This window comes from Dermochelys coriacea, chromosome 1, assembly GCF_009764565.3.
Source record: "Dermochelys coriacea isolate rDerCor1 chromosome 1, rDerCor1.pri.v4, whole genome shotgun sequence".
NCBI classification, from domain to species: domain Eukaryota; kingdom Metazoa; phylum Chordata; order Testudines; family Dermochelyidae; genus Dermochelys; species Dermochelys coriacea.
Genome location: NC_050068.2, coordinates 23,632,752 through 23,656,724, shown reverse-complemented (window position 1 = coordinate 23,656,724; position 23,973 = coordinate 23,632,752). Strand labels below are relative to the sequence as shown.

The window sequence follows — 23,973 nt, the reverse complement described above, 5'->3', positions numbered from 1 at the left end:
TGGGCTTGGGCCACCCCTAGTGTGCAGAAATGAAGGGGAAGAGACAGAAGGTTTAATACATATATCTGTATAAACACACATATCTATCTATCGATCTATCTATCTATAATGTATTACCCTAACAAAACATATGCATGTTGCCCTTTGACAGCTGTCCCCTGTGAGCTAGAAGTTCTACCAGCAAGAGGGTGTCCCCTCCCAGTCCAGTATTTGGGCTGTTGTACGTTAGAGTCGCAACCTCAGTTTTATTCCCTCATGCAGACTGTTCCCTCCAAGTGAGAATACTTTGAGTTTCAATAGCACAATGCTGCCCACTCTGAATCCTCTGACAGCATCCTGCTCCCTCTTGTGGGTCCCATGCAGCAGCACTCTGTGCAGGAGGAGCCCAGAGCTGCCTCCTCCATGCAATGGCAAGAACAGGTGGGTTTATACACATCTGCTCCAAAGGAATGAGGAACGTCCTGTCACCCTCTCCCACTCTTCCTGAGACCAGACCCCTTTGGGACCACCAGGCTCTCATCAGAGCTTGGGCCCTGGCAATGGCTTCTTCTCAATGCCACTCACCTTTTGCTGGATAACCTGGCGTGAGAGGATCCCCTGCCCCATTCAGATTTAACACATTCCCACGCTGGGCTCCACCTCCAGGAAGGTTCCAGCCACTTGGATAAGGATCTACTCCAGGGGCGCAGTAGTCGGCAGGGTCTGAATACAGAATAACTCCCTTGGCACCAACCAGCTCAGCATTCTTCATCTAAAAAGCATATCCCATTTCCTTATTCAGTCCTTGACAGCTTGACACCAGTGCATGAATTCTCCAGGCCATGGTCCCAAAAGGAGGGCACCTGGCATTTCACAGAATAGACTCTTTGATTCTTTGCATTGAGGGAACTGGTTAAAGAAGCATCCCCGTTTAGATTCCTCAACGAAGGGCTGAAAATGATGACAAGTCCTAGAACCCAAATCTCATTTATTACCATTCTGGCATTGTAAAGGGCTATAAATTACATTAACACCCACTTTAAGGCCACTTGACACTACCCGAGCGGCTTAAAGGGATTTTAGTGTAAATAAGAAATTGGCCCATAATTATTCTCATGTCATGCAATTTCCTGGCAGCCAATAGGTTTGGTATCCTGCTGAGAAACCTGATATAGCATGTGCATAAGGGACTTGGTGCTGCTTAGAATCCTAGGCATGAGATATGTGCAATAACATGGAAACACCACTCACAGGGTACTACTGTACCAAGTAATTCTAGTTTGTTTCCTGTCACCCCGACAAAAACAAGCAGCTGATTACTGAAATATTCAGTGCACAATATAAAAGTCTGACAAGTGTTAATACAACCTGAAATCTTAGTTGCTAAGTGAGAGATTTACACTGAATATCTCGGGGGGGTGTGGGGGTTCGGAATCGTAAATCATACGAGACAGAAAAATGTATTACTCCAGGATTTGAATCTGCCATTTCTTTGAACATGTACATAAAGCCAAAGAGTAATTGTTTATCTTTAGGCTTACAGGGGCATCAGATCAGCTCTGTGCTGTTTTAACAAAGGGAAGGGTTTTCATATCTGTGTTTCTGGCAAGCAAAATCAGTGTTTAACTCTGGCTCACAGATAGTGCTTTGAGATGCTCATTTTTGCCTCCTAATCTATTTTGCTGCAGGTAACACAGATCAATATAGTAACAGAGTGACAAATAATCTTCAACTGAGATTGTAAGGTCCAGATATTTTAGTTAAAACTTATCATAGCCATGCCCAGGACATACAATATTTGCCTTCATCCTATCCTGTGGGACTGTAGAAGCAAACCTAATATAATCAACCAATGGAATTCACTGGACAAGATATATATTGTCCAATTTGTCAGTAGGAATGCAGCATTTCCAATAAGTACAACAAGAATGAATTTGTGTTGCTCCTTTTAGTGACAATAAGTCCATGTCACTCTCAAGCCTTAAGAATACTACAAAACATGGGAATCCTCTCTCTCATTTTCATGAGCCTTTCCCATCCAGCTGGATTCTAGACCACTTGGCATTCTAGAAACAATTCAGCAATATAGAGTATTACATATATTATCTTTCACTTATGAAAATGACACGAGTCAGAAGTCCCTTCAATGGGCAGAAAATATTCCTCAAGAGAATATCACCAATTTAGATATCCCTTTTAAAAGATTCAGCATTAGGATTGCTGGGTTAACTGAAAACTGTGTAAAATGACATGTAAGGTCTAATCCTATTCAAATTGAAGTCAATTGGATTTTTAAGAGAAATATGATCACAGTCATATCCAAGCTAGGGGCCTGATTGAGGAAAGCATCCCTAGTCAAGAAAGCTCTTAAACATGTGCTTAATATTAAGCATATGCTTATGAACTTTCCTGAATCAGGGCCTAAGTATTTGAGGAAATCCATAGGTGTTTTTTTTAAAAACTAAAAAACCCTTTGTTAGGCTATCCCTGCCCAATTTGGGGAACTCTTTAAATAGAAACATGTTAGATACATTTTAAAGAAGAGATGAATCTGTAAAAAGGAGTAATTTTAAACAAATGTATTTAATTATTTATACTGTCGTAGATGTGCTTGTATATATGTCCTACTCAAGAAGCATCTTTGAGCATAGTCTGATAAACAACTCTATTACGCTAAGATCACCAAGAGATTCTAAATATGGCCATTAGTTATGGAGAAGGCATATCTTAAACACAAACTGAGAATATATATCAATTATAGAGTAGATACATTACCTTATTTCCTCTAAAGATTTTTCCATATCTGGCAATGACAATCTTTCCAGTACAATTAATTCCCATCTCTCTCTCCAGTTTGAAAAAGTCTTCAGTACGGCCATAGTTGACGTACACCAACTCACCCTAGTAGATGAGAGGCACCGTGAGAACGGGGATATCAGTGAGCGTAAGAAAGGAGATGTGCTCTAATAAAGGGCAATCTGGGAGCAAGGAACTCACGTTATAACCCTGGGTCTGATGTGGCTTCCCTCTGTGGCCACAAGCAAGTGAAGATGCCTTTAACCTGTGAGGTTCTGAGCACCTTCAACTCACATTCAACCAATGGGAGATAAAGGTGCTCAAGCAGCTTGCAGACTCAGGATCTTTATCTTCCTGATCCTGTGCCCACTGAAGTCAATAGCAAAGCTTCCATTAATTGCAGTTGTACAGGACGAATCCTGAAACCCCATCAGTTTCCCCATCTGTAAAATGGGGACAGTAATACCTAGCTACTTCACAAAGATGTTGGGAGTCTTAATTAATTAATACTTGAAGATTAAAAGTACCCATAAGCATTTCTAGGTATTATTTTTACTAAGATAATGCTTTTGATTTTGCTTTAGTAATTAAAGCACACTCTCACAAAGATATTAGAAGACATTAGTTCTGTGGGTGGGTTGATAAAATGCTTGAAATCTTTGTCCCAAAGCTATTGCACCAACTCCTTCTTTTCAATGAACTCAAGAATAACATGAATCTGCTATGACTCTGTTAACAGTGGATCCATAGTATTCTTGCGCTTACAGAAAATGAGTTGGTACAATTCTCCAGTAGCTCTGAGGCCATTTGTAAGTGGGTTTATGGCAAAAATGGATACAGTATATTTATTCTGGGTGTGCTATAAATCTTTATGTTGTCATTTGGGCTTGGTCTACACTGAAAAGTTATATAGGCATAACTGCATTGGTCAGGGGTGCGAAAAAAACTTACCTCTCTAATTGACGTAGTTATGCCGACAAAACCCACAGTATAGCAGACTTTAAGTCTTTACGGTACCACCGGACTCCTCGTTTTTGGGGATACAGACTAACATGGCTACCCCTCTGATATTTATTATTTGAACTCAACTCAAACAAAACTATTCCCCAGTCCTCCTCCAGGCTGCCTGCCCGGGAGTCCCTTGCTCCAGGAGCTAATCTGTTTCTTGGAGATCTCTTCTTCATTTGAGCTTTCAATCCTTTCTACAAGGCCATCACCTATTCTTAAAGGGGCTCACAGGGCTAGTTGGCTGGCCCCAGGCCTTCTGGCCCTTTGAGTGGCAGATCATCCTGTTACAAATACATTTGGGCTTGTGTTACATCAGTTAGCACATTCCACAAGTACATGTTTTACACAATTTTACCGCACTGTGACTTCAGCATGGCTCCATACAAAGAGTGGACTCTACTTAAGCCAGACACAATGGGCCAGATCTTCAGCTGATGTAAACCAGTGATGCTCTGTTGAAGTCAGTGGAGCTGATTTACACCTGCTTGAGATTGTGGCCTGGTTTGTTCAGACCAAACTATATGTCCAAACTAAGATGATTTTCTGTAACAGCTTTCTGAAACCCTGCCATGGGCTTGAGTTTCCACGTGCTTTCACCAGTGTAAATCATCAGGAACTCCAATGAAGTCAACAGAGTAACACTGGAGTCAAACCACTATAAGTGAGAGGAGAATCTGGCCCATTTTCTCATCATTTTCAGATTGTATTTAGAATCATAGAATAGAATATCAGGGTTGGAAGGGACCTCAGGAGATCATCTAGTCCAACCCCCTACTCAAAGCAGGACCAATCCCCAGTTTTTGCTCCAGATACCTAAATGGCCTCCTCAAGGATTGAACTCACAGCCCTGGGTTTAGCAGGCCAATGCTCAAACCACTGAGCTATCCCTAGAATCCCCAATTTTATACGTCTCCATATTTGTCAGCCAACACAAAAATGCTGATTTGTGTGCATTCATAATGGGAGTGCTGTAATTATACCAATTAACAGCAGCCTGCTGGGTTTCCAAAATCAGGGAAATTGTTTTACAGTGAAAGGATAAGCCAAGTCACCATATGAGTTAAAATTTATCCTTAAAACCTTTTCATACAATTCTATAGCTTTTCATTTTTATGATTCTTTGATTAAGCAAAGGTATTCACTGCAACATGCAGACAAAATCCCACTTTTAAGAAATACAATTAGGAAAATTAAGTACAATAAAAAGAGTCACTTATTTGAATGCTCAGGCATCTCTGACACATTACTTAAAAATACATTTTAGGATGGGATTTCTTTATGAAAAATTCCAGCTTTACCTTTCAGTAACCACACTGGGAGTCACGCAGCTACTGTAGATCCCCACAGAACACTGATAATTTACACCAGAACTCGCTAGTAATAGAATGAAATTGCTAGTGTTTATAGCGGTCACTTCAAAAATGCACAAAGTTATGCAAATGGTAAGAATTCAGTGTGGACTCTGTTGTAAAATCCTGCAAGACTCTTTCAATTTAATTGCAGGGCTCATTTGGCAAATGCCCTCTACGGTACCTGCTTCCCTATTCAGGTCTGATTCTGCCTGCCTTTCTGACTGGGACTACTTGTGTAGTAAAATATATTCAAGGTGAGTAAAGGCGGCAGAACTGGATCACGAGTGATGCTGATGGACGTATTCCAGATTTACACCAGTGTACATACGTGCAGAATTTGACCCAATGTGTCCTCACATCATTGGTTTGCCTGTTTTCCATTAAAGATTTCTATTTGATATCCAAAAAATTTAGAACACCCTTTTTATTTAGTAAGAACACAGATGGATACCAAAATAACAAAAATGAAGCAGGCCTTCCATAGGTCCTGATATCTGTTCTTAAAATCAAGGAGAGCAGGGCAGGAATAAGGCATAGGTATAATTGGCAGCTCCTGGAGTTATATGATGATGTCAGAATCTCAGTTTTCATTTAAAAATGAAATAAGGTCCCAATATCAGCAGATTAAATTACACGCCTCCACTGAAAACAGAGAGATTTACCCCCAGCTGCACAGCTGGCCTTATGTTTCGATCCCTCATATTACAAAGATTTTTTGAAAATCTGAGCCCAGAATAGCCAACGCAATGGTGTCCATCTAAGTCTGCAGAGAGCCTGAAACAATAGCTCAAAGAATTGTAAACTATTTTATTCATTTTAATGAGTTCTAAACTCTGAAACCTGCTGCTCTTGGAGCACTCCCTCCTGTACTATCCTCACAGAGGACTCTAGGTGTGGTTTAAGCCCTCACTGCTGTCACTCCATCATAGTACTTGGGCGGGGGCAGCGGTTGTTTGTAAGTGCCCCACATGCAGAATCCCCTGCGTGGGTGGGAGGGAGCAGTGTTCAATGGGTTTTAGATTAGGTCTTTCAATTCTAATTTTCTCTGTGTGCTTTCAGCCAGGCTACGGTGGAGTCTTTATTATGTTTCCTGCTGGTCAGCATCTGCACTCTTAGGGGTTTTAATATTTTTCTCTTATCCTTCCTACCGGGATTCAGTTAAATACACCAAGTAAAAGTAAACAGGCTAATTTTCAGTACTATTTACATCTGGGATTATGCAAATTTCAGGGACAAACTCTGCTTTCTGATGTAAATCTGGAGCTACTTCATTTAAATCAATGGACGTACACTGGTGTAATAAAAATGTATTTTGGACCCTATCGCCTTGAATTCTTTAAATGGCTGATTTCTCTCTTCCCTGCTTCTTTTTTTTTAAGTTTCGGCTGTGAAGTGCCTCAGGATTTCTTGGCGGGGGGAAGGTTTGTAATGGTCTCTGTTGAATTTATGATGCCACATGTTGTAATGAACATTACCCCACATTCCTAATGATGCTAACTGTGGATTTGAAGTGAGCACTTTTTAAAGAAACGAAGAAAATCACTTTGGAACATTATACAATCAACCAGTTTCCTCGTGATAACCAGGAGTTGAGTCTAGTCTAACTGTGGTATGTTGCTTCCTGGTCATATGGGTGGAGCTCATAACTCAAATTGTTATGGGTGCAGCATATTTTTCAAATAGGATTGGCTTTTTGAAACATCCCACTGCTCTCATCCAACAGGAGTCTTGTTAAATACAGTTCTCATGTTAGATGTTTGGGAGCACGCAGGGTGAAAAGAAAAAAATCCACATGCGATTATACCCTAGTAAGATCTGTGCCTACTTGGACTCCTGGCTCCTTCAAAAGATAGTTATTTTTCTATAAAATGAACTTCCATATGTAACAAAACTAGGGCTTTCAGTAATACCACTGGGAATCGCACAGCGAGTGTAGATCCCTTCAGAATACTGTAATAATTTACACTGGAATTTGCTTGTAATACTATGAAATCATCAGTGTTTATAGAGATGGCCCTTCAAAAAAGTGCAAATTATGCAAATAGTGAGAAATCATTGTGGACTCAGTTCTAAAGTCTTGCAAGGCTCTTTAAATTTAATGGCAGAGCTCATGGGTTTGGCAGGTACCCTCTACCCTACCTGTTTGCAAATTCAGTGTTTGATTCTGCCAGCCTTTCCTGACTGGATTTTTTTTTTGTCTGAATAACTACAACTACATTAGGCTTTTGCTAGCATAGCTATTTCTGTAAAAGGTGCAATCCCTTCCACTCCCGCCCCCACTCCTAACTGACATAGCTATGCTGGAAAAACTTTTAAGCATAGACCAGGCCTAGCAGTGAATACTGACGGGTAGGCCCAATTCTGCTATCCTACTGAGGTAGGACGCCTACTTTTCTTTTGCCACCTGACTCCATTGCTGTTGGTAATTAGAGCTGAGTGAATAATTGATCTGGTTTGATTTGAACCAAAATGATTTTTTTTAATTTCATTGAATTGAAATATTTTGAAATGAAAAAAAAAATCAAAATGAAATGTTTTCAATATTCAAAATATTTCATTTCCACTTTTTAGAATTTTTTCCAAGAAGCTATTTGTTGAATTTGACCAAAATCACTAAGAATTTCAGACCTCCAAAATGGATTTTTTCAGCAAAATTTCTGTTTCTCGAAAATCTTCACCCAATCTTATTGGCCACCCTGTTAACACCACTCAGAACTTGCAGACCAAGACAGTCACGTAAAATGTAACTAGTTATGGCACTAAATGATGCTTACAAATGGAACACATTTAAAAACGTAGTCATTTTCCAGAAACAGATAACAGCAATTCTCAACCCTCCCTTATGCCCATTGTATTACTTCAGTATTTTTCTTTTCTTTAGAGTACTTCCTCTCTTCAGATCTCATAAGAGTAGGATACTGTTTACTGAAGACAAGTCTACACTACAAAATTAAGTCGACCTAAATGATGTTAATGTGCAGCCACTGCAGTAAAATTGATTCAATTATATGTCCACACTACACTCCTTGTGTCAGCGGTGCACCTCCTCACCAGGGTGCTTGCACCGATTCAACTGCCAGTGTGGAGCACTGTGAGATGGTTTCTGAAAGTCGATGTAGCAATACAGTGCCTTCACTGACATTGTGTTTACCTAACTACATCGACTTAACCGCTACACCTCTCGCAGAGGTGGAGTTATTAAGTCGGTGTAGCGGGTGAGTTACATCAGTGGGAGCTACATTTTAGTGTAGACACGTACAGGCTTAGATTGATGTAAGATGCCTTATATCGACTTAACGCTGTAGTGTAGACCAGGCCTCAGAGGAGGCCCTTTCTAAAAGGTGGTTCTTGCATCTAGACCTGAACATGGTCAGAAAAACTAAGAAGATGTTAGGCTGCATAAAGAATAGAATGATGAATAATATGGAGAATATTATAATGTCTTTATATAAATCAATGGTGTGGCCTCATCTGGAATACTATATCCAGTATTGATCATCTACATGGAAAAAGGGTATTGAGGAACTGGAGGGGGTTCAGAGATGAGTGATAAGAATGATCAAAGGTCTGGAAAAACTTTCCTGTGAAGACAGAAGAAGAACAGATTGCAATTATTTACCTTAGAAAGGAGACAAATAAAAGGGAACCATGATAAAAGTAAATAAAATAATGAATGGCCTGGAGAAGGGAGATTGGGAACTTCTGTCCTTGTCTTGGAACACAGGAACAAGGGGACATTCAATTAAATGAAAAGGTGGGAAACTCAAGAAATTATTTTACACAAAGTGTGCGTAAACTGTGGAACGCATTGCCACAGGAAGTTATTGAGAAAAAGCATTTAACAAGATTTAAAAGGGGAATTGGATATTTATATGGATACCAAGAATACCCATAGTTATGATTAATAACAAAAATTTTGAAAGACTATTGAACCTCATGTTTTGGAGTTTAAGCCAATCTCTAACTATTCAAAAGCAGGATGAGATTTACATGGGGGCAGATTACTCCACATCTGCCTACTAACGGGTTCTTCTTCCTCTGAAGGATCTAGCACTGGCTACTGTCAGAGACAGGACACTGGAATAGACAGACTTAAGTCCGATCCCATATGGCAATCCTATGATCTCCTCTGTTCCATAGCTGCAGTCTTGATACTGAACTCCGCTTTGTCTGCACACAAGCCTTATTGTGAGCCAATCTAGTTGTAATGTCCCTGTAAAGCACAGCTGTTTAGAGGTCATGAATGGTGGTCTTTGAAACAGCTTGCACTCATCCTGTTAAGTGCCTTGTGGACCAGGATCTTAGTCACTCCTGCAACAGAGAGGCTGGCAGTGGAGCTCTCAGCACACTGCTATGATTAGGGCCCTACCAAATTCAGGGCCATGAAAAACGTGTCACGGACTCTTAAATCTGGTGTCCCCCCTGTGAAATCTGATCTTTTGTGTGCTTTTATCCTATACTATACAGATTTCACAGGGGAAACCAGCATTTCTCAAATTGGGGGTCCTGACCCAAAAGGGAGTTGCAGGGGGACTGCAAATTTATTTTAGGGCGGTCATGGTATTGCCATCCTTACTTCCATGCTGCCTTCAGAGCTGGGTGGCGGGAGAGCAGCAGCTGTTGGCCAGACGCCCAGCTCTGAAGGCAGCACCCCGCCAGCAGCAACAGAGAAGCAAGGGTGGCAATACCATACCAGGCCATCCTTACTTCTGCGCTGCTGCTGCTGGCGGCGACTCTGCCTTCAGAGCTGGGCTCCCAGCCACCAGCTGCCACTCTCCAGCTGCCCAGCTCTGAAGGCAGCGCTGCCGCCAGCAGCAGCGCAGAAGTAAGGGTAGTAAAACCTCAATCTCCCTTACAAACAACCTTGCGACCCACCCAACAAACTCCTTTTTGGGTCAGGATGCCTAACTGTGAATTTCAGATTTAAATAGCTGCAATCATGAAATTTATGATTTTTAAAACCCTATGACCGTGAAATTGACCAAAACGGACCATGAATTTGGTAGGGTTCTAGCTATGATGTGTTCTTGTCTGCGTTTGTTGGTTAGGGGGAGTGCTGCTCCAAGCTGCATGAGCTTCTGCTAATGGTGGGAGTCCCATTTATACCTACAAAGAGCAAGTTACCATCTTCTTCTTCAGCTGCGTGCATGGGGCCAAATTCAGAGGTAGCATAAATTTGCTCATAAAAAATATTTTTATGTACCGTAGGTATGCATCAGCCCTGATGGGGGTGGTCATACGGTATCCAAAGAAGGGAGAATTCTATCAGAACCAAGGCAGTCATCCCAAGTTTTCCTTCAGTTCAATAATATAATTTGAACACGCTCCCAAGACCATGTCAGGGAAGTACAGCAAGCAGGATTTGGCCCATAAATATAATGAGCTGATAATGGTGTGGTCATCCCTGGCTAAAACATAACTCACAAGTGAAAATGGGCTCTGTATCTTGTGCAGTTGTACCAATCATATCTTACATTGCCCCCCTAAAGGAGTCCACATAATGTTCCATGACTGATACAGAAACTATTAGTGATAATATTCAGACTAATGGGAAGGCCACTGTGCCTAGGCAAGGATGGTCTTGTGGTTGGGGCACTGGACTGGGACTCACCAAACCTGTTAATTCTTGACAGTCACAGACTTCCTGGTTGCCCTCAGGCAAGTCACTCCCCTCTGTGTATCAGTTTCCCACCTGTGAATGGGAATAATACTTTCTTTCTCCCACCCTCTGTTTGCCTGGTTTGCTTAGATTGTAAGGTCATTGGGACTGGGACTGTCTCTTACTACGTGCCTGCACAACAGAGCCCTGATAGTGTTTGGGCCCCTACATGCATACGATTATACTAATAATAAACAACAGGGTGGGACAGCTGGCACTGATGTAGACTGTACTGTATCTGTTGTATGGAGAAACTAAAGACTTCAGGCTTCCAGGTCTGCTGACTTGGGACTTCTCACAAGCACTAAAACTATGGAGGGGAGGGGTAAAAGCATATAGTTAGTATAAAAAAGAAAACCCATCATCTGAAAGTTTCTGATATGCAATGGAGCAACCATTGGAATAGTTTATTGTTGATAGCACTAGCTAGATGTATGAAGATTTTGCCAACACTGTGATCGTGAGTAGGAACAATTAGCATCCCATTCTTTGGAGAGACAGTCTGGTGTCTCTCAGGCATCATTTTTTTCTCTCAGATAACATTCATGTATTTAATTTTAATTAGTTTTTCAAAAGGAGGCTCCTGCCTTTCAGATCTATTTGTATCGTTCCCCTACTTCTTATCACTTATTGTGGCTCACCAGAGACCAAATAAAAGAAACAGTCATAGTGTTTTTCTCAGGATACTATTTTATAACAGGAGGTCATAACCCATGAGTGTGCCCATTCACCATGCTCCAAATGTTCTGCTGCAGTCCTACAAAATCTCATTAAATGAAAATTCCCTGGTGAATAGAGATTATCTGGTCTGATTTTCCAGCTACCTCTGAATATTAAACCAAACTGTGAGCAGGATACCTTTAATTTTCTGAACTTGAGCAGCCTATTACTAAACCACAAAAAATTAGTAATTAACAGCCTGAATTAAATTGTCAAGAAAGGTAATGTGCACAAATAAATCTCTTCTAATCTTACAAATTGCTGACTAAACCCGCTAATGAGCAATAAGGACATAACACAGGAAAGCTCCTGCTCTACAGACCAGTTTTACAAGGAACCCTCTGTCCTTTGGAACCCTCCGCAAAACAGGAGATAGCAAAATTAATACGCCACGGAACGTTCTAAAGTGCAAACATCCGTTAACACAGGAGCACTGGGATTTAACAAGAGCGATTCTTGCCCATGTGTGCAGGAGGGGGAAAAGACACAAAAAGCTTTCCCTAGCTCCTCTTCTGCAGGGCAGGACAACTGACTGGATGCAGAGGGCAGCATGACACACTATCCTAAGAGATGGTGCTGTATGCACATTTCCCTCATACACAATTACTTCTAGATCCATTTGGTATGGTCAGTGCCTTCAAGGAACCACTCACCCTAAGACAAGGATAGCTTACCTAGAATTTTTTGTAACTAAAACTTCCCACACCACATGGAGGTCTGATCCTGCATTTCTTATACTCCAGCCACCGTCAATGGGAGTTCTGGTTGCATAAGAAATGAAGGATCTTGCCCATGATGAGTGCCAAATGATTTCTCATCATTCCTGGAAATGTGGAGTTTTCTAAGAATGGCACGGCAGTGACAGTGGCACAAGATATTGCCGGGTTAGCACTGTGGCAGCATTCACAGAAACATTGGTACTTTCAGAAGCAGCACAGCAATAAGGCACCCAGCATTACTCCGTAGATTGCAAAAAAAAGAAAAGGAGGACTTGTGGCACCTTAGAGACTAACAAATTATTGAGCATAAGCTTTCGTGAGCTACAGCTCACTTCATCAGATGCATGCAGTGGAAAATACAGTGGGGAGATTTTATACACAGAGAACATGAAACAATGGGTGTTACCATACACACTGTAACCAGAGTGATCAGGTAAGGTGAGCTAACACGGCTGCTACTCTGAAACCTGTCCATAGATTGTGTGGCTGATTAAAGTATAACCACACAGATACCCATGAGTACCGAGCATTTCATCACCAGCTAATGTTTCATACAAGTGTATTTTGAAGGACTTAGGGTACCAGTTAAATACTCGTTGCTCATAATAGAGCATGTCTACTGGTAAAATGTATCATGTTAGAAAAGGTTTCAGAGTAGCAGCCGTGTTAGTCTGTATTCGCAAAAAAAGAAAAGGAGTTACTTGTGGCACCTTAGAGACTGACAAATTTATTTGAGCATAAGCTTTCGTGAGCTACAGCTCACTTCATTAGAAAAGTTATTAAACTCATATTGTTTAGTTAACATGATGGTAAAAAAATTTGCCCTGAGAGGCCGTGGGGTAGATTTTTAGAGACATAAAGGACACTTAAACACTTAACTCTTATTGAATTTCAATGGGAGGTTAAGCACCTATGTGCCACTTGACCTTCTGAATATCTACCTCCATGTCTGCCTTAGGAAAAATATGTATTTTAACATGTGCTAGCTAGCACATGATATTTCAATACGTATTAGTCACCTGTGCTTGCTGGTTAAGCTAACTTGTTTTGAAATATGGCTGTCCTTGTCTACACTAAGGACAAAGTAGCGTTAACACTGTGCTAATTAAAACATGTCAGTTAACACAATTTCTAACATGACATGTTTTCCCAAAATAGACAAGCCCATAAGTTACAAAGTTTCTCCTTGGACAAAATCCTGGCCCCACTGAAGTCAATGGGAATTTGCCATTAACTTCAGTGGGGACAGGATACCTTATATTTATATGGCACGTTTATATGGCCATCTTCTGAGATACTGAAGCTCAGAATTTCTATTGATGTCAATGGAAGCTGTGGGTGCACACACCTTTGAAAAAATGTTATTTATTTATATACCTAAATATGGATTTAGGATCCTGACTTGTTACCCAAGATTGAAAACATTAAACTAAGTTTACAGTGATCACTGGGGTGGAATATAGCAGCCAACAATACTAACATCTTTTTTTAGGAAGAGAGTCAAAGGAACATCTCCAACTGAAGCTAGAGGGCGAAATTTAAGCAGGAAAATATAATTTCCAAATTCAAAATTTTCCCAATACACAAGGGCTAACACTTTTTAGGGATGATGTGGTCTCATGGTATAAGTGTAGGGTAGGGTTGCCAACCCTTCAGCATTGTCCAGGAGTCTTCAGGAATTAAAGATTAAACTTTTAAGATTATGTCATGTGATGAAACCTCCAAGAATATGTCCAACCAAAACTGGCAACCCTAGTGTATGGCTGGAAGCCTGGAATTTCAGAGTTCTAACCTCTTTACCTCTGGTACCCCTTGAGCTGAGAAGGCACTGTATGGTGGCACAACATCTGTAACAGTCTCATATCCTGGAGGGGGAGGCTCAAATAATGATGTATTGAAGATCTAGTTTGAAAGAAGAAAAAGGAGACATAATATTAGAAAGAGGCACAGTCCAAACAGGCATATTTCTCAGATGGTTATGGTTTAGATTAATCTAGTTCTGCTATCTAACCCAGGGTTCCTCCTGCCCAGCTACTGGGCATGCACTTCAGGTTGCAGGCTTAAGCCCTGATCTTGCAAAGAGAACTAAATCGGTAGACCCAACCCCTGCACGAGCATGGAGCCTCAATAAAATATGCATGGGCACAGTGGCCCACCCATGTGGCTCTCTTTGCACAACATGCAACCCAGGAGTTAGACAACACAGTGGTAAAAAGGTCTAAGTTTTTTGTACACCACAGCTTTCACCAGCAAAGGAGCTGCACTGGTGGTGAACTACACATCCAGTTTTTGCTTGTGTAGATACAGCCTTAGGCCCATGCTCTAGCCGTAGATACATACTGCCACCCTTAGACTACAAGTTTGAACACAGCACAATTACCTCCACTGTAAGTATGTGAATAATGAAAGCAGAACGCAATTTCTTTAAGAAAAACAACAGGAGGAGTTGTGGCATCTTAGAGACTAACAATTTATTAGAGCATAAGCTTTCGTGGGCTACAGCCCACTTCATCGGATGCATAAATGGAACATATAGTAAGAAGATATATATATATACATACAGAGAAGGTGGAAGTTGCCATACAAACGGTAAGAGGCTAATTAATTAAGATGAGCTATTATCAGCAGGATAATAATTCCACCTTCTCTGTATGTGTATATATATCTTCTTACTATATGTTCCATTCAATGCATCCGATGAAGTGGGCTGTAGCCCATGAAAGCTTATGCTCTAATAAATTGGTTAGTCTCTAAGGTGCCACAAGTAATCCTGTTCGTTTTGCAGATACAGACTAACACGGTTGATACTCTGAACCTGTCACAATTTCTTTCCTCCTTGTATTTGGCGTGGTAGTTTAAAATAAAACAGAAATAAGCAGCATTTATGTAATAGTTCTTCCATCCATAGATCTCAATACATTCTACAAATATGGGCAAGCGTTATCATTTCCAATATACAGCAGGGAAAATTAAGGTACAAAAAGATTAAGGTCTCAGTCTTGGTCCAAAGCCTGGTGAAATCAGTGACAGTCTCTTACCCCACTGACTTCAATGATCTTTAGATTGCGCCCAACGTGATTTTCATACAGTAAAACATTGGCAGAGCGGAGGATAGATTTCCCCTCCCCAAACCCACAGTTTCTTATCCCAAGGTATATGAAAGTGAGTTTTTCCTCTTAGGACTTGTCTACATGGGGAGCTAATCCTGATTAATTATCTATGTGGACACTCTTATTCTGAATTATCTTAATCCACTTAATCCTTCAATGGACTAAAATAATTCAAAAGAAGTCACTCCTAATCCAGAATAAGAACATCCACAGAGTGAGTTAATAAGGATTAACTATTCCACTTAAATTCACATCCTACTCTGATCTAAATTAACTTCCCTGTGTAGACAAATATGAGTTGCAAAACCTGATGTCTTCTTTACCTCATTTCCATGCTCATCAATAATTGAGATGTAGTTGGGATTCGTTTCATCAGGGTAGGACAACAGGACGTCATAGTGAGCCAGCTCAACTGAATCCAATCCAAATTCCTTCCACTGGCCTTGGATTTGCTGTGCAAGGCGCAGGTTCTCGTCTGTGCCTGCGAGATGAGGACGCTGTGTAAAATTACTGGGGAAAAGAAATGGGCATTTATTAGCAGTCAATACTAGGAACTGGACTTGTAATTAGAAGCACCTTGATTTAACTGGAAACAAGAACATTTTAAAACATATAAAAAGCCATCAGAACTACCCAGAATAAACCAGCTACCCTGTCATCCCTGTACCTATGGTTTTAAGTCAGTTTTATAAACATAGACATCAAAGACTTCAATTTCCCCTCAGCTATTACTACTGACCCCTTCTGTGTTGCCTAGTGAATAGATCACTGCATTGAAATTTAGAAGACCGGGTTCTAGTCCCAGCTCTACCATTGGCTGGATGAGGCCTCTGCGACTCAGTTTCACCATCCCTAAAACAGCGATAATGATATTGACTTCCTTTGTAAAGCACTTTGGAAATCTACTGATAAGGACTAGATATTATTATTATTCCCCTGTACTACAGCCAAACAAACACTGAGAAACACTGATTTACTAATTTACTGAAAATCTGATCTCTATATTTGATTTGCTACTGTTCATGGGGCCATATGATATGCAATATTCATGATGTTCTTCCCAAAGTCTTAATGAATTTTGGCACAAATGATTATTTGTCCAAAAAACTTACCCTGTAAGTTGATTATTGCTATTTGTCTCTTTAAAAAGATTCAGTCATCCAATCAGAGATAAAAAAACAGTACCTTGTTACCTAGCTGACCCATCGCATATCATGAATAATGAACAGCGAATAGACAGAATGAACAGTCTGAAAAAAGGTTGTGAACAACCATAGTTCTGAAATATGATTTATGGAGACTATTGAGAAGAATGGCTTCGTGGTTAGGGCACTGGAAAGAGACATTAGCTCTGCTACAGACTTCCTATATGAGCTTGGGCAAGTCACTTAACCTCAGTTTCTATCTGTATAATGGGAAAAAACACTTCCATAGCTCACAGTGGGGCTGTGGGTACAAACTCATCTACTGTTTGTGAGTCACTCAGATACTATGGTGAGGGGGGTGATACAAGTATCCAGATATTTATTTGGCCAGTATTTATAACAAATCCATTTGAAGAAATCACTATCAGCTTGATAGTGATTCACAAACCAGTTCAATTTTCAAATGACTGAGGCCAAAATATTGAAGGTATTTAGGCACCTAAAGATGCACATACATGCTTAGTAGGATTTTTCAAAAGCACCTAGATGTCTACCTCCCACTGATTTCACTGGAATTAGGTGCCTAGGCATTTTGAAAATCCTGTCTGGACTTTTAGGGGCTTATTACCTTTAAAAATCTGGTCCTTAGGAGCCTAACTCCAATTAACTTTCAATGAAAATGGGACTTTAAGTTCTAGGAGACTTAGGCACTTCAGACATTTTTACCTTAAGTAACCAGTTCAAACAGTTCTGCTCTCCTCACAGCCTTTGAAGATAGTTTCATGCTGTCTGCCTTAAGCTTTTTTTTTGGATGCAGACAAGGACATGAGACCTCAAAGCAGTCCACTAAACTGAAAGGACTGTAGCTTTTCCTCCTGTGTTACAAATGTTAAATGTTGCCGATGTAACTTTTGAATTAAATGTAGTGTTTTATTTAACCTTTACAAAAATATGGTAGTATGGGAGGCTGCCTACCAATATGCATATGTATCTAGTGCTTCCTTTGTTTTACATCACTTAATTAAATACTTACTTTTTTAATTACACTGATATTGCTTTTTGAAAATACTAGATTATGTATTTGTAAGTACATTCCATCTGCCACATTTAGGGTACTTTTATGTACAGTGGCATCTGAGCCCTAACCTGGGGAGAATTCCTGATACTCTAGCACTCCGGTGAAGATCAGGCAATGGAACTTTTACAGAGAGCAGTTACTAGCCAAGCCCTAGAGTAATAACTCTATTAATACTATATTACTTAGTAATGCAATATTATGTGAACTACAGAGATATGATTGAGAACAACTTTGACCCTTGCTTCTTAGATCAAAGAGAACAGAGTTGGCAAAGTGAACGCTCTGGAAGACCTGTGTTCCTCTACTTTTACAAAGAATGTTTGTGGATAACCCAATATTCCCTGAGTTAATATTAAGTCCATGTCCTAACAAGGTGTTGGGGCTACTATTCTGGTGGAGGTGACATGTAGAACTGAGGCCTGGACCATTTGTGGTCATTAAAGAGACAGTGGCATTTTCATTAGAGTTGGGAACATTTAACTCCCAGGATCCTGGCTATGGTCCATTTCAAATACAGTAATTGAATTCTCCATCCTTATATTTCCTTTGCTGTTTTTATTGGATGTTGTGTTCATTTCCTGCACCAATCTGCTGTTCAGTATTACTGTTGTGTTACTGCCATATTCTATCTCAGAGCTGCCTGTGTTTCAAAAGCTGAGGCAGCAGTGTTTACTGTGGGCATAGAGATAGGGAGTTCTGATGGCATAAAGCAATCCTACCGAAAGAATGTTTAGCAACCATCTTACTTTGGTAATAACCAAATCCTGGGTTAAAATTTTATTTCCTATACAATCCTGGGCCTTTAGCCTGATCTTAGTTAGTCCAGGATAATTTAATAATTGCAATGGTTTGTGGCAAATGCATTTAACATTAAATCAGTGGACTTGCCATGATCTCATCCAGTGAGATTGTTTTTCTAAGAACATTTCCACCTAGGCACAATCATGTGTTTTTTAAAAGGTTGGGAGTTGTATGTAAGGCAGAATCCCTAAATCACTGATACGTTTTACACTGAAAGTTAATTACTAGCAATAAACAGAGGTCTCTGGTCTGTTCCTGACTGGAATTAATAATAGCTTCTAACAAATGCTGGACTCCATTAAGAGACTACTAATAAATTTACCCAACCACATCATATACATTATTAAATGTGTCTCAACTTTTCCCTAATTAAAGTTCTAGAATAAATTATGGAAATAAGGGACTATTATGGGGTATGTTTTTTTTTTTTAAATCTATGCTCCCCCCATCCCTTCTATCATTGTCTGAATTTCAGGAGATGCTAACAGCCTTCCAGCTGGACTTTAAAACACGGACAAGATTATTAAAACATTATGGACCAAATCCTCAAATCTGAAATCAATGGGAGCTAAATGCCTAAATATCACAGACGATATGGACCTACCCTCCTAGTTAACATGCTTTGGGATGGGTGAGTGGAATAAGCCTTTTGGATTAAATGTATCCTTAAGAAGGAACTTAAAGGCATGAGAACCACAGATTTATTTTGCGGTAATTGGGTCAGATTTTTAAATTGACCAGCTGGTATCTACCCCATCTCCAGATTCCCATATAAATTATTCTCATCACAAAGAAGTAGATCTTAAAGGCATGTCAGAGAGGAGATTGCAGACATAGGGTCCACATGGAAGGCGTCGCCAGAGTAAGAGTGGCACACAAAAATAAAAAGAACATGTGACTGGACATAGCAAAGGTGAGTAGGAGACAAGAGCAGACAGGTAGGAGGGGCTAACCTGCAAATAGTCTGGAAGGCAAGGACCTGCTGCCTGGTTCTCTTCCATTTATACTGGTGTAACTCCGCTAACTTCAGTGGAGTCACTCCTGATTAGGTCCCAGATCCACTTGTATTCTCCCTTGAAGTCAGAGTATTGCCTGAAAATTGATGCAAGGTAAACAGTCCCCTGCAAATGGAACCTGGCTGCAGTGGGGAAGGCTGGGCTGTGATGGGGTGACAGACTTGACCTTTGAGTCCTCTTAACCAGAGAAGTCAGAGTGAGGGTTTGACCACACTGAAATCATTGGTCCTTGCTCTCTATAGAGGGACCACTGTTTTCCACAGAAGTTAAGAAGCAACAGGAGGACCTGTGATGGGCTCCACTGTCAAATATGACTCACATGAGTATTTTAGACACAGGCTATAACCCAAAGTCTGTTCACAAACCTAATCATTGTACTAGTTGATCACAGATGAATGTTGTGGATAGATAAGTACAGACTTCACTTACTATAGAAACTGCTTGATGTTTTCAGCTTTCATTTCAGCCATAAATGCCTTCTTCACCTTTTCATGAGAATTAGTGGCTGTTATCTCATCAGTAGGTTTTGTAAACCAGCCTGCAAAATACAATGATAAGAGCACGAAGAAAACATTATTTCTATGGCCCATGACAATATCCTTCAGTATCACGTCAAGATTTTATCATGACATTTATTGTTGATTTTATTACACTTGTGTTTAGAGGACCCAACCAAGATCAAAGTCTGATGTGCAAGACATTGAGCCAACACAAAGTAAGAGAGCTTATAGCCTCGATAGATAAGATAGATGGAATGCAACCCTACTTGACTGTGGATTTTGAAGAGTTCCATCTACTGTCCCATAAGCACCAGGCCACCAAATGACTAATCACCTTAGTGCATGTTGGTTCAATTCATCTCAGCAGAAGACAACATCTTTAGAAAGATGCACAGAAACAAAGGATGTGGATTGCAAGTTCATGAAGTGACATGTAAATCTCTGTGACTTTGGTCTCTGCATATTCCAAACATTTGTCCTATGAAACATCTGTTATTATAATGTCTCCTTAAACAAAAGTTAACTGTTGTAATGATTGTTTTGTTTCTGATATTTACAGGGCAAGGATTTGTAAACTTATTCAAACTTCCTATATAATTATTTTTTAAAAAAATAAGTTAGAACAGTAAAGACAGAGGACGTGATCCACCAGGGACATCTGGTTATAGAAACTAGAATTCAAGTAGTTCTGAGTTCCATTTTTTAAAAAGATGTCCCCCCCCTGTGAATACAGCAGAGATTTCATCATTAACTTCAAAATGTTGGAAGGGGGATATACAGCAGGGAAAAACCCTGCAGTTACAGAGAGGGGGGCTAGTCACTAGCACAACCTTATACTAAGTCCATCTCTCTGAGCAGAAAATAATTCAGTTAGGCTTTCCAGGGACACAAACGATGAATAAATGACAAAGAAACTCCCCCAAGATTAAAGGTAGGACTTTTGGGGCCTTTTCTTATACCTTTTTTCCATTACTGCTACCTTTTAACCTGTGGAAATGGGGGGAAATGGAAGTCTCCTATGGAAAATGCTCAGTTCAATGGTGGGGAAGATGAGGAGTTAAAAGAAAAACCTCCCTCCAAGGGAAAAAGTGTGTGCTCTCTACCAGTCGGTCTGTGGCTATTTATCTGGGGCTCTTGTTTCAATGTGTGTCTCTCATTCTTTCAGTGGTGTCTCTCTTCTGTCTTTTGTTCTGGCCCTATCTCTGCTATTCCTCTCTCCAGTAAACGTGTAAACAATCACACCTAAAACTCTCCGTTTAAACACCAATTCCCTTCTCCCCCCGTGTGCTTGCTTGTGAGCTCAGTTGCTGCGAATCAGGTCTGATCTGGCTGCTGTGGTCCGGGGTGTTGCACAGGGCGCTTTACCCTGCAGTGAGTGACAGCAAAGTGGAGCAGGCTTGATCTCCTAGAGCATGGTTTTCAAACTGCGGGTTGCAACCAGTATGTGGGTTGTGGAACGTAAGGCATTGAGTCACGGAGGCTCTGGTTAGCACCACTGACTGAGACGCTAAAAGTCCCGATGACACTGCTGCCAGGCTAAGGCAGGCTAGTCCCTACCTGTTCTGACACCGCGCTGCGCCGCAGAAGTGGCCAGCCGCAGGTCCGGCTCCTGGGCAGGAGGGCCATGGGGCCTGCGCACTGTCCCTGCCCTGAGCACCTGCTCCGCACTCCCATTGGCCAGGAATCGGTCAATGGCAGCTGGGGGGACGGTGCCTGTGTGGAGAGCCGTGCAGAGCCACTTGTGTACCTCCACTTAGGAGCCGGACCTGCGGCTGGCCGCTTCCGGGACGCAGCGCAGTCGGCGGTGCCAGGACAGGTGGGAAGCCTGCCTCTGCACCAGGCTGCACCGCTGACCAGGAGCCACCGGAGTTAAGCCCGTGTCCCAGCCCCACTGCTCCAGCCATGGGCCCCCCCCCCTCCGAAGCCCCTTCCTGCACCCCAAACTCCTCATCCCCGGCCCCACCGAAAGCCTGCACCCCAGCCCAGAGCCCTGACCCCCTGCCGCACCCCAACCCCCTGCCCCAGCCCTGAGCCCCCTCTCACAACCCATGAACCCCTCATTCCCAGCCCGCACCCCAAACCCCTCATCCCCAGCGGCATCAACCATTTTCTTCGACTGGGTCGCCAGAAAAAAAAAGTTTGAAAACCCCTGGCCTGGAGAAGCACAAACAACCCTCACCCGATCTAAAGGGGCTCACTCCCTGGGGGGGGCCCCCACCCCGCCCTTTCTCCCAGCCAGAGCCCCCCTCCCCTCCGCCTGGCCCCGAGCTCGGGAAAAGCGGAGCCGCCCAGGCAGGCGAGCCGCGGCTTGGCACCGTACCGACGAGGAGCCGAGCAGGAGCAGCGCGGGCCGCCGGCCCCAGGCTCAGGGCACAAAGGCGACCCCTGCTGCCCCGCGGCAGGGTCCGCTCGGCGCCGCTCCGGAGCGCGGTCCACATGCTGGCCCGCTCGGGCCGCTCTGCGCCGCCCGGCCCTGGGCGGGGCGCTGCCGCTTGCCCCCCGCTCCGCGCCGGGCGAAGGTCGGTTCGCTTCCGCAGGCGGGGAAGGGAGATTCCGGGCTACGGCGCCTCCCGGGAGGCAGCCCCGCAAGTCCCCGGCCTCTTAGGGGAGCAGGAATTTGCAACGTGTTTCAGTTAGAGACGGGCTCAGATCAGCCCCTCCCCGATTCAAAGGCCCTTGGGACGATCCGGATCCGGAGCCAGACTCTGCAGCTTCTGCCTCTTGCGACCTGAAAAGAAGCCGGGAGACCGACGTGCGGGAGAGGGAGAAGATGATCTGAATAGGGCTTGGGGGTGTCACTGTGTGAAGCTAGTGTGGCTGAGGGGCTCTTTCTACAGATCCCTCGTTTTACACGCCCCACTTCCCCTCCTTTTACCTGTTTGCTCACATCGCACTTGTTTATGTCTGTCTGTCCACTCAGACCCGCTTCATTTCTGCCTCTAGATAAATGCCTGGAGGATAGGTGGTCCATCAATGGCTATTAGCCAGGATGGGCAGAGATGGTGTCCCTACCCTAGGGGTGGGCAAACTTTGGCCCGAGGGCCACATCTGGGTACAGAAATTGTATGGCAGGCCATGAATGCTCACGAAATTGGGAACGGGGGGTTGAGGGCTCAGGCTGGGGATGCAGGCTCTGGCGTGGGGCTGGGGATGAGGGGTTTGGAGTGGAGGAGGGTGCTCTGGGCTGGGACCAAGGGGTTTGGAGGGCGGGAGGGGGATCAGGGCTGTGGCAGGGGGTTGGGGCGTGGGGAGGGGCAATTGGGGTGCAGGCTCTGGGTGGTGCTTACCTCAAGCAGCTCCCGGAAGCAGCGCATGTCCCCCCTCGGCTCCTACGTGGAGGTGTGGCCAGACGCTCCTGCAGCTCTCTGAAGCAGCAGCACGCCCACTCCAGCTCCTGCGTGGATGCGTAGGGGCTGCCAGAGGGCTCTGCACACTGCCCACGCCCCAAGAGCCACCCCCCGCAGTTCCCATTGACCAGCAACCACAGCCAATGGGAGCTGCGGGGAGCGGTGTTTGGGGTGAGGGCAGTGTGCATAGCCCTCTGGCTGCCCTATGCATAGGAGCCGGAGCGGGGACATGCTGCTGCTTCCGGGAGCCACGTGGAAAGCCCCCGACACCGCTCCCCGGCTGGAGCTCGAGGGCCAGATTAAAACTTCTGATGTGCTGGACACGGCCCGCAGGCTGTAGTTTGCCCACCCCGACCTAGCCTCTGTTTGCCAGAAGAAGGGAATGTGTGACAGAAGATGGATCACTTGATGATTGCCTGTCCTGTTCATTCCCTCTGGAGCTCCTGCACTGGATCACTGTTGGAAGACAGGATACTGGGCTAGACAGACCTTTGGTCTGATCCAGTATGGCCGTTCTTTTCTTCTTATGTTCTCTTTGTTTTCTCATTGTAGTAAATTTACTTGCAATATATTAATGGGCTGTTATGTGCAGAGCCGACCCTTGGGTATGGCAAATTGGGGCGACCGTCCCAGGCACCGCGCTTTGGGGGGCCCTGCGCTTCGATAAAATTGTGAGGAGGCGGGTGGGGAGGCTAGCGGCAGGTGGGGTGGGTGGGTGGGGGAGGCAAAGAGGAGCCTTTGTA

General features: G+C 42.9%; 1 protein-coding gene across 2 annotated transcripts in view; it reads right to left on the bottom strand.

The window, feature by feature from the left end:
• Nucleotides 1-22,572, bottom strand: part of LOC119858063 (glutamate carboxypeptidase 2) — a 53,088-nt gene extending 30,516 nt beyond the window's left edge. Inside the window, exons 1-6 of one of the 2 annotated variants that reach the window (XM_038407939.2) lie at nt 22,204-22,572; nt 19,813-19,921; nt 15,667-15,853; nt 14,034-14,135; nt 2,755-2,880; nt 565-751 (exon numbers count right to left, since the gene is read on the bottom strand). In XM_038407939.2, coding sequence (XP_038263867.1) covers nt 565-751; nt 2,755-2,880; nt 14,034-14,135; nt 15,667-15,853; nt 19,813-19,921; nt 22,204-22,321 — 829 coding nt within the window. In that variant the 5' untranslated portion in view covers nt 22,322-22,572. Of the gene's footprint in view, nt 1-564; nt 752-2,754; nt 2,881-14,033; nt 14,136-15,666; nt 15,854-19,812; nt 19,922-20,217; nt 20,257-22,203 lie in introns of those variants that run through there. The other variant, XM_043504134.1, reaches the window with a different exon arrangement.
• Nucleotides 22,573-23,973: the final 1,401 nt, after the last annotated feature.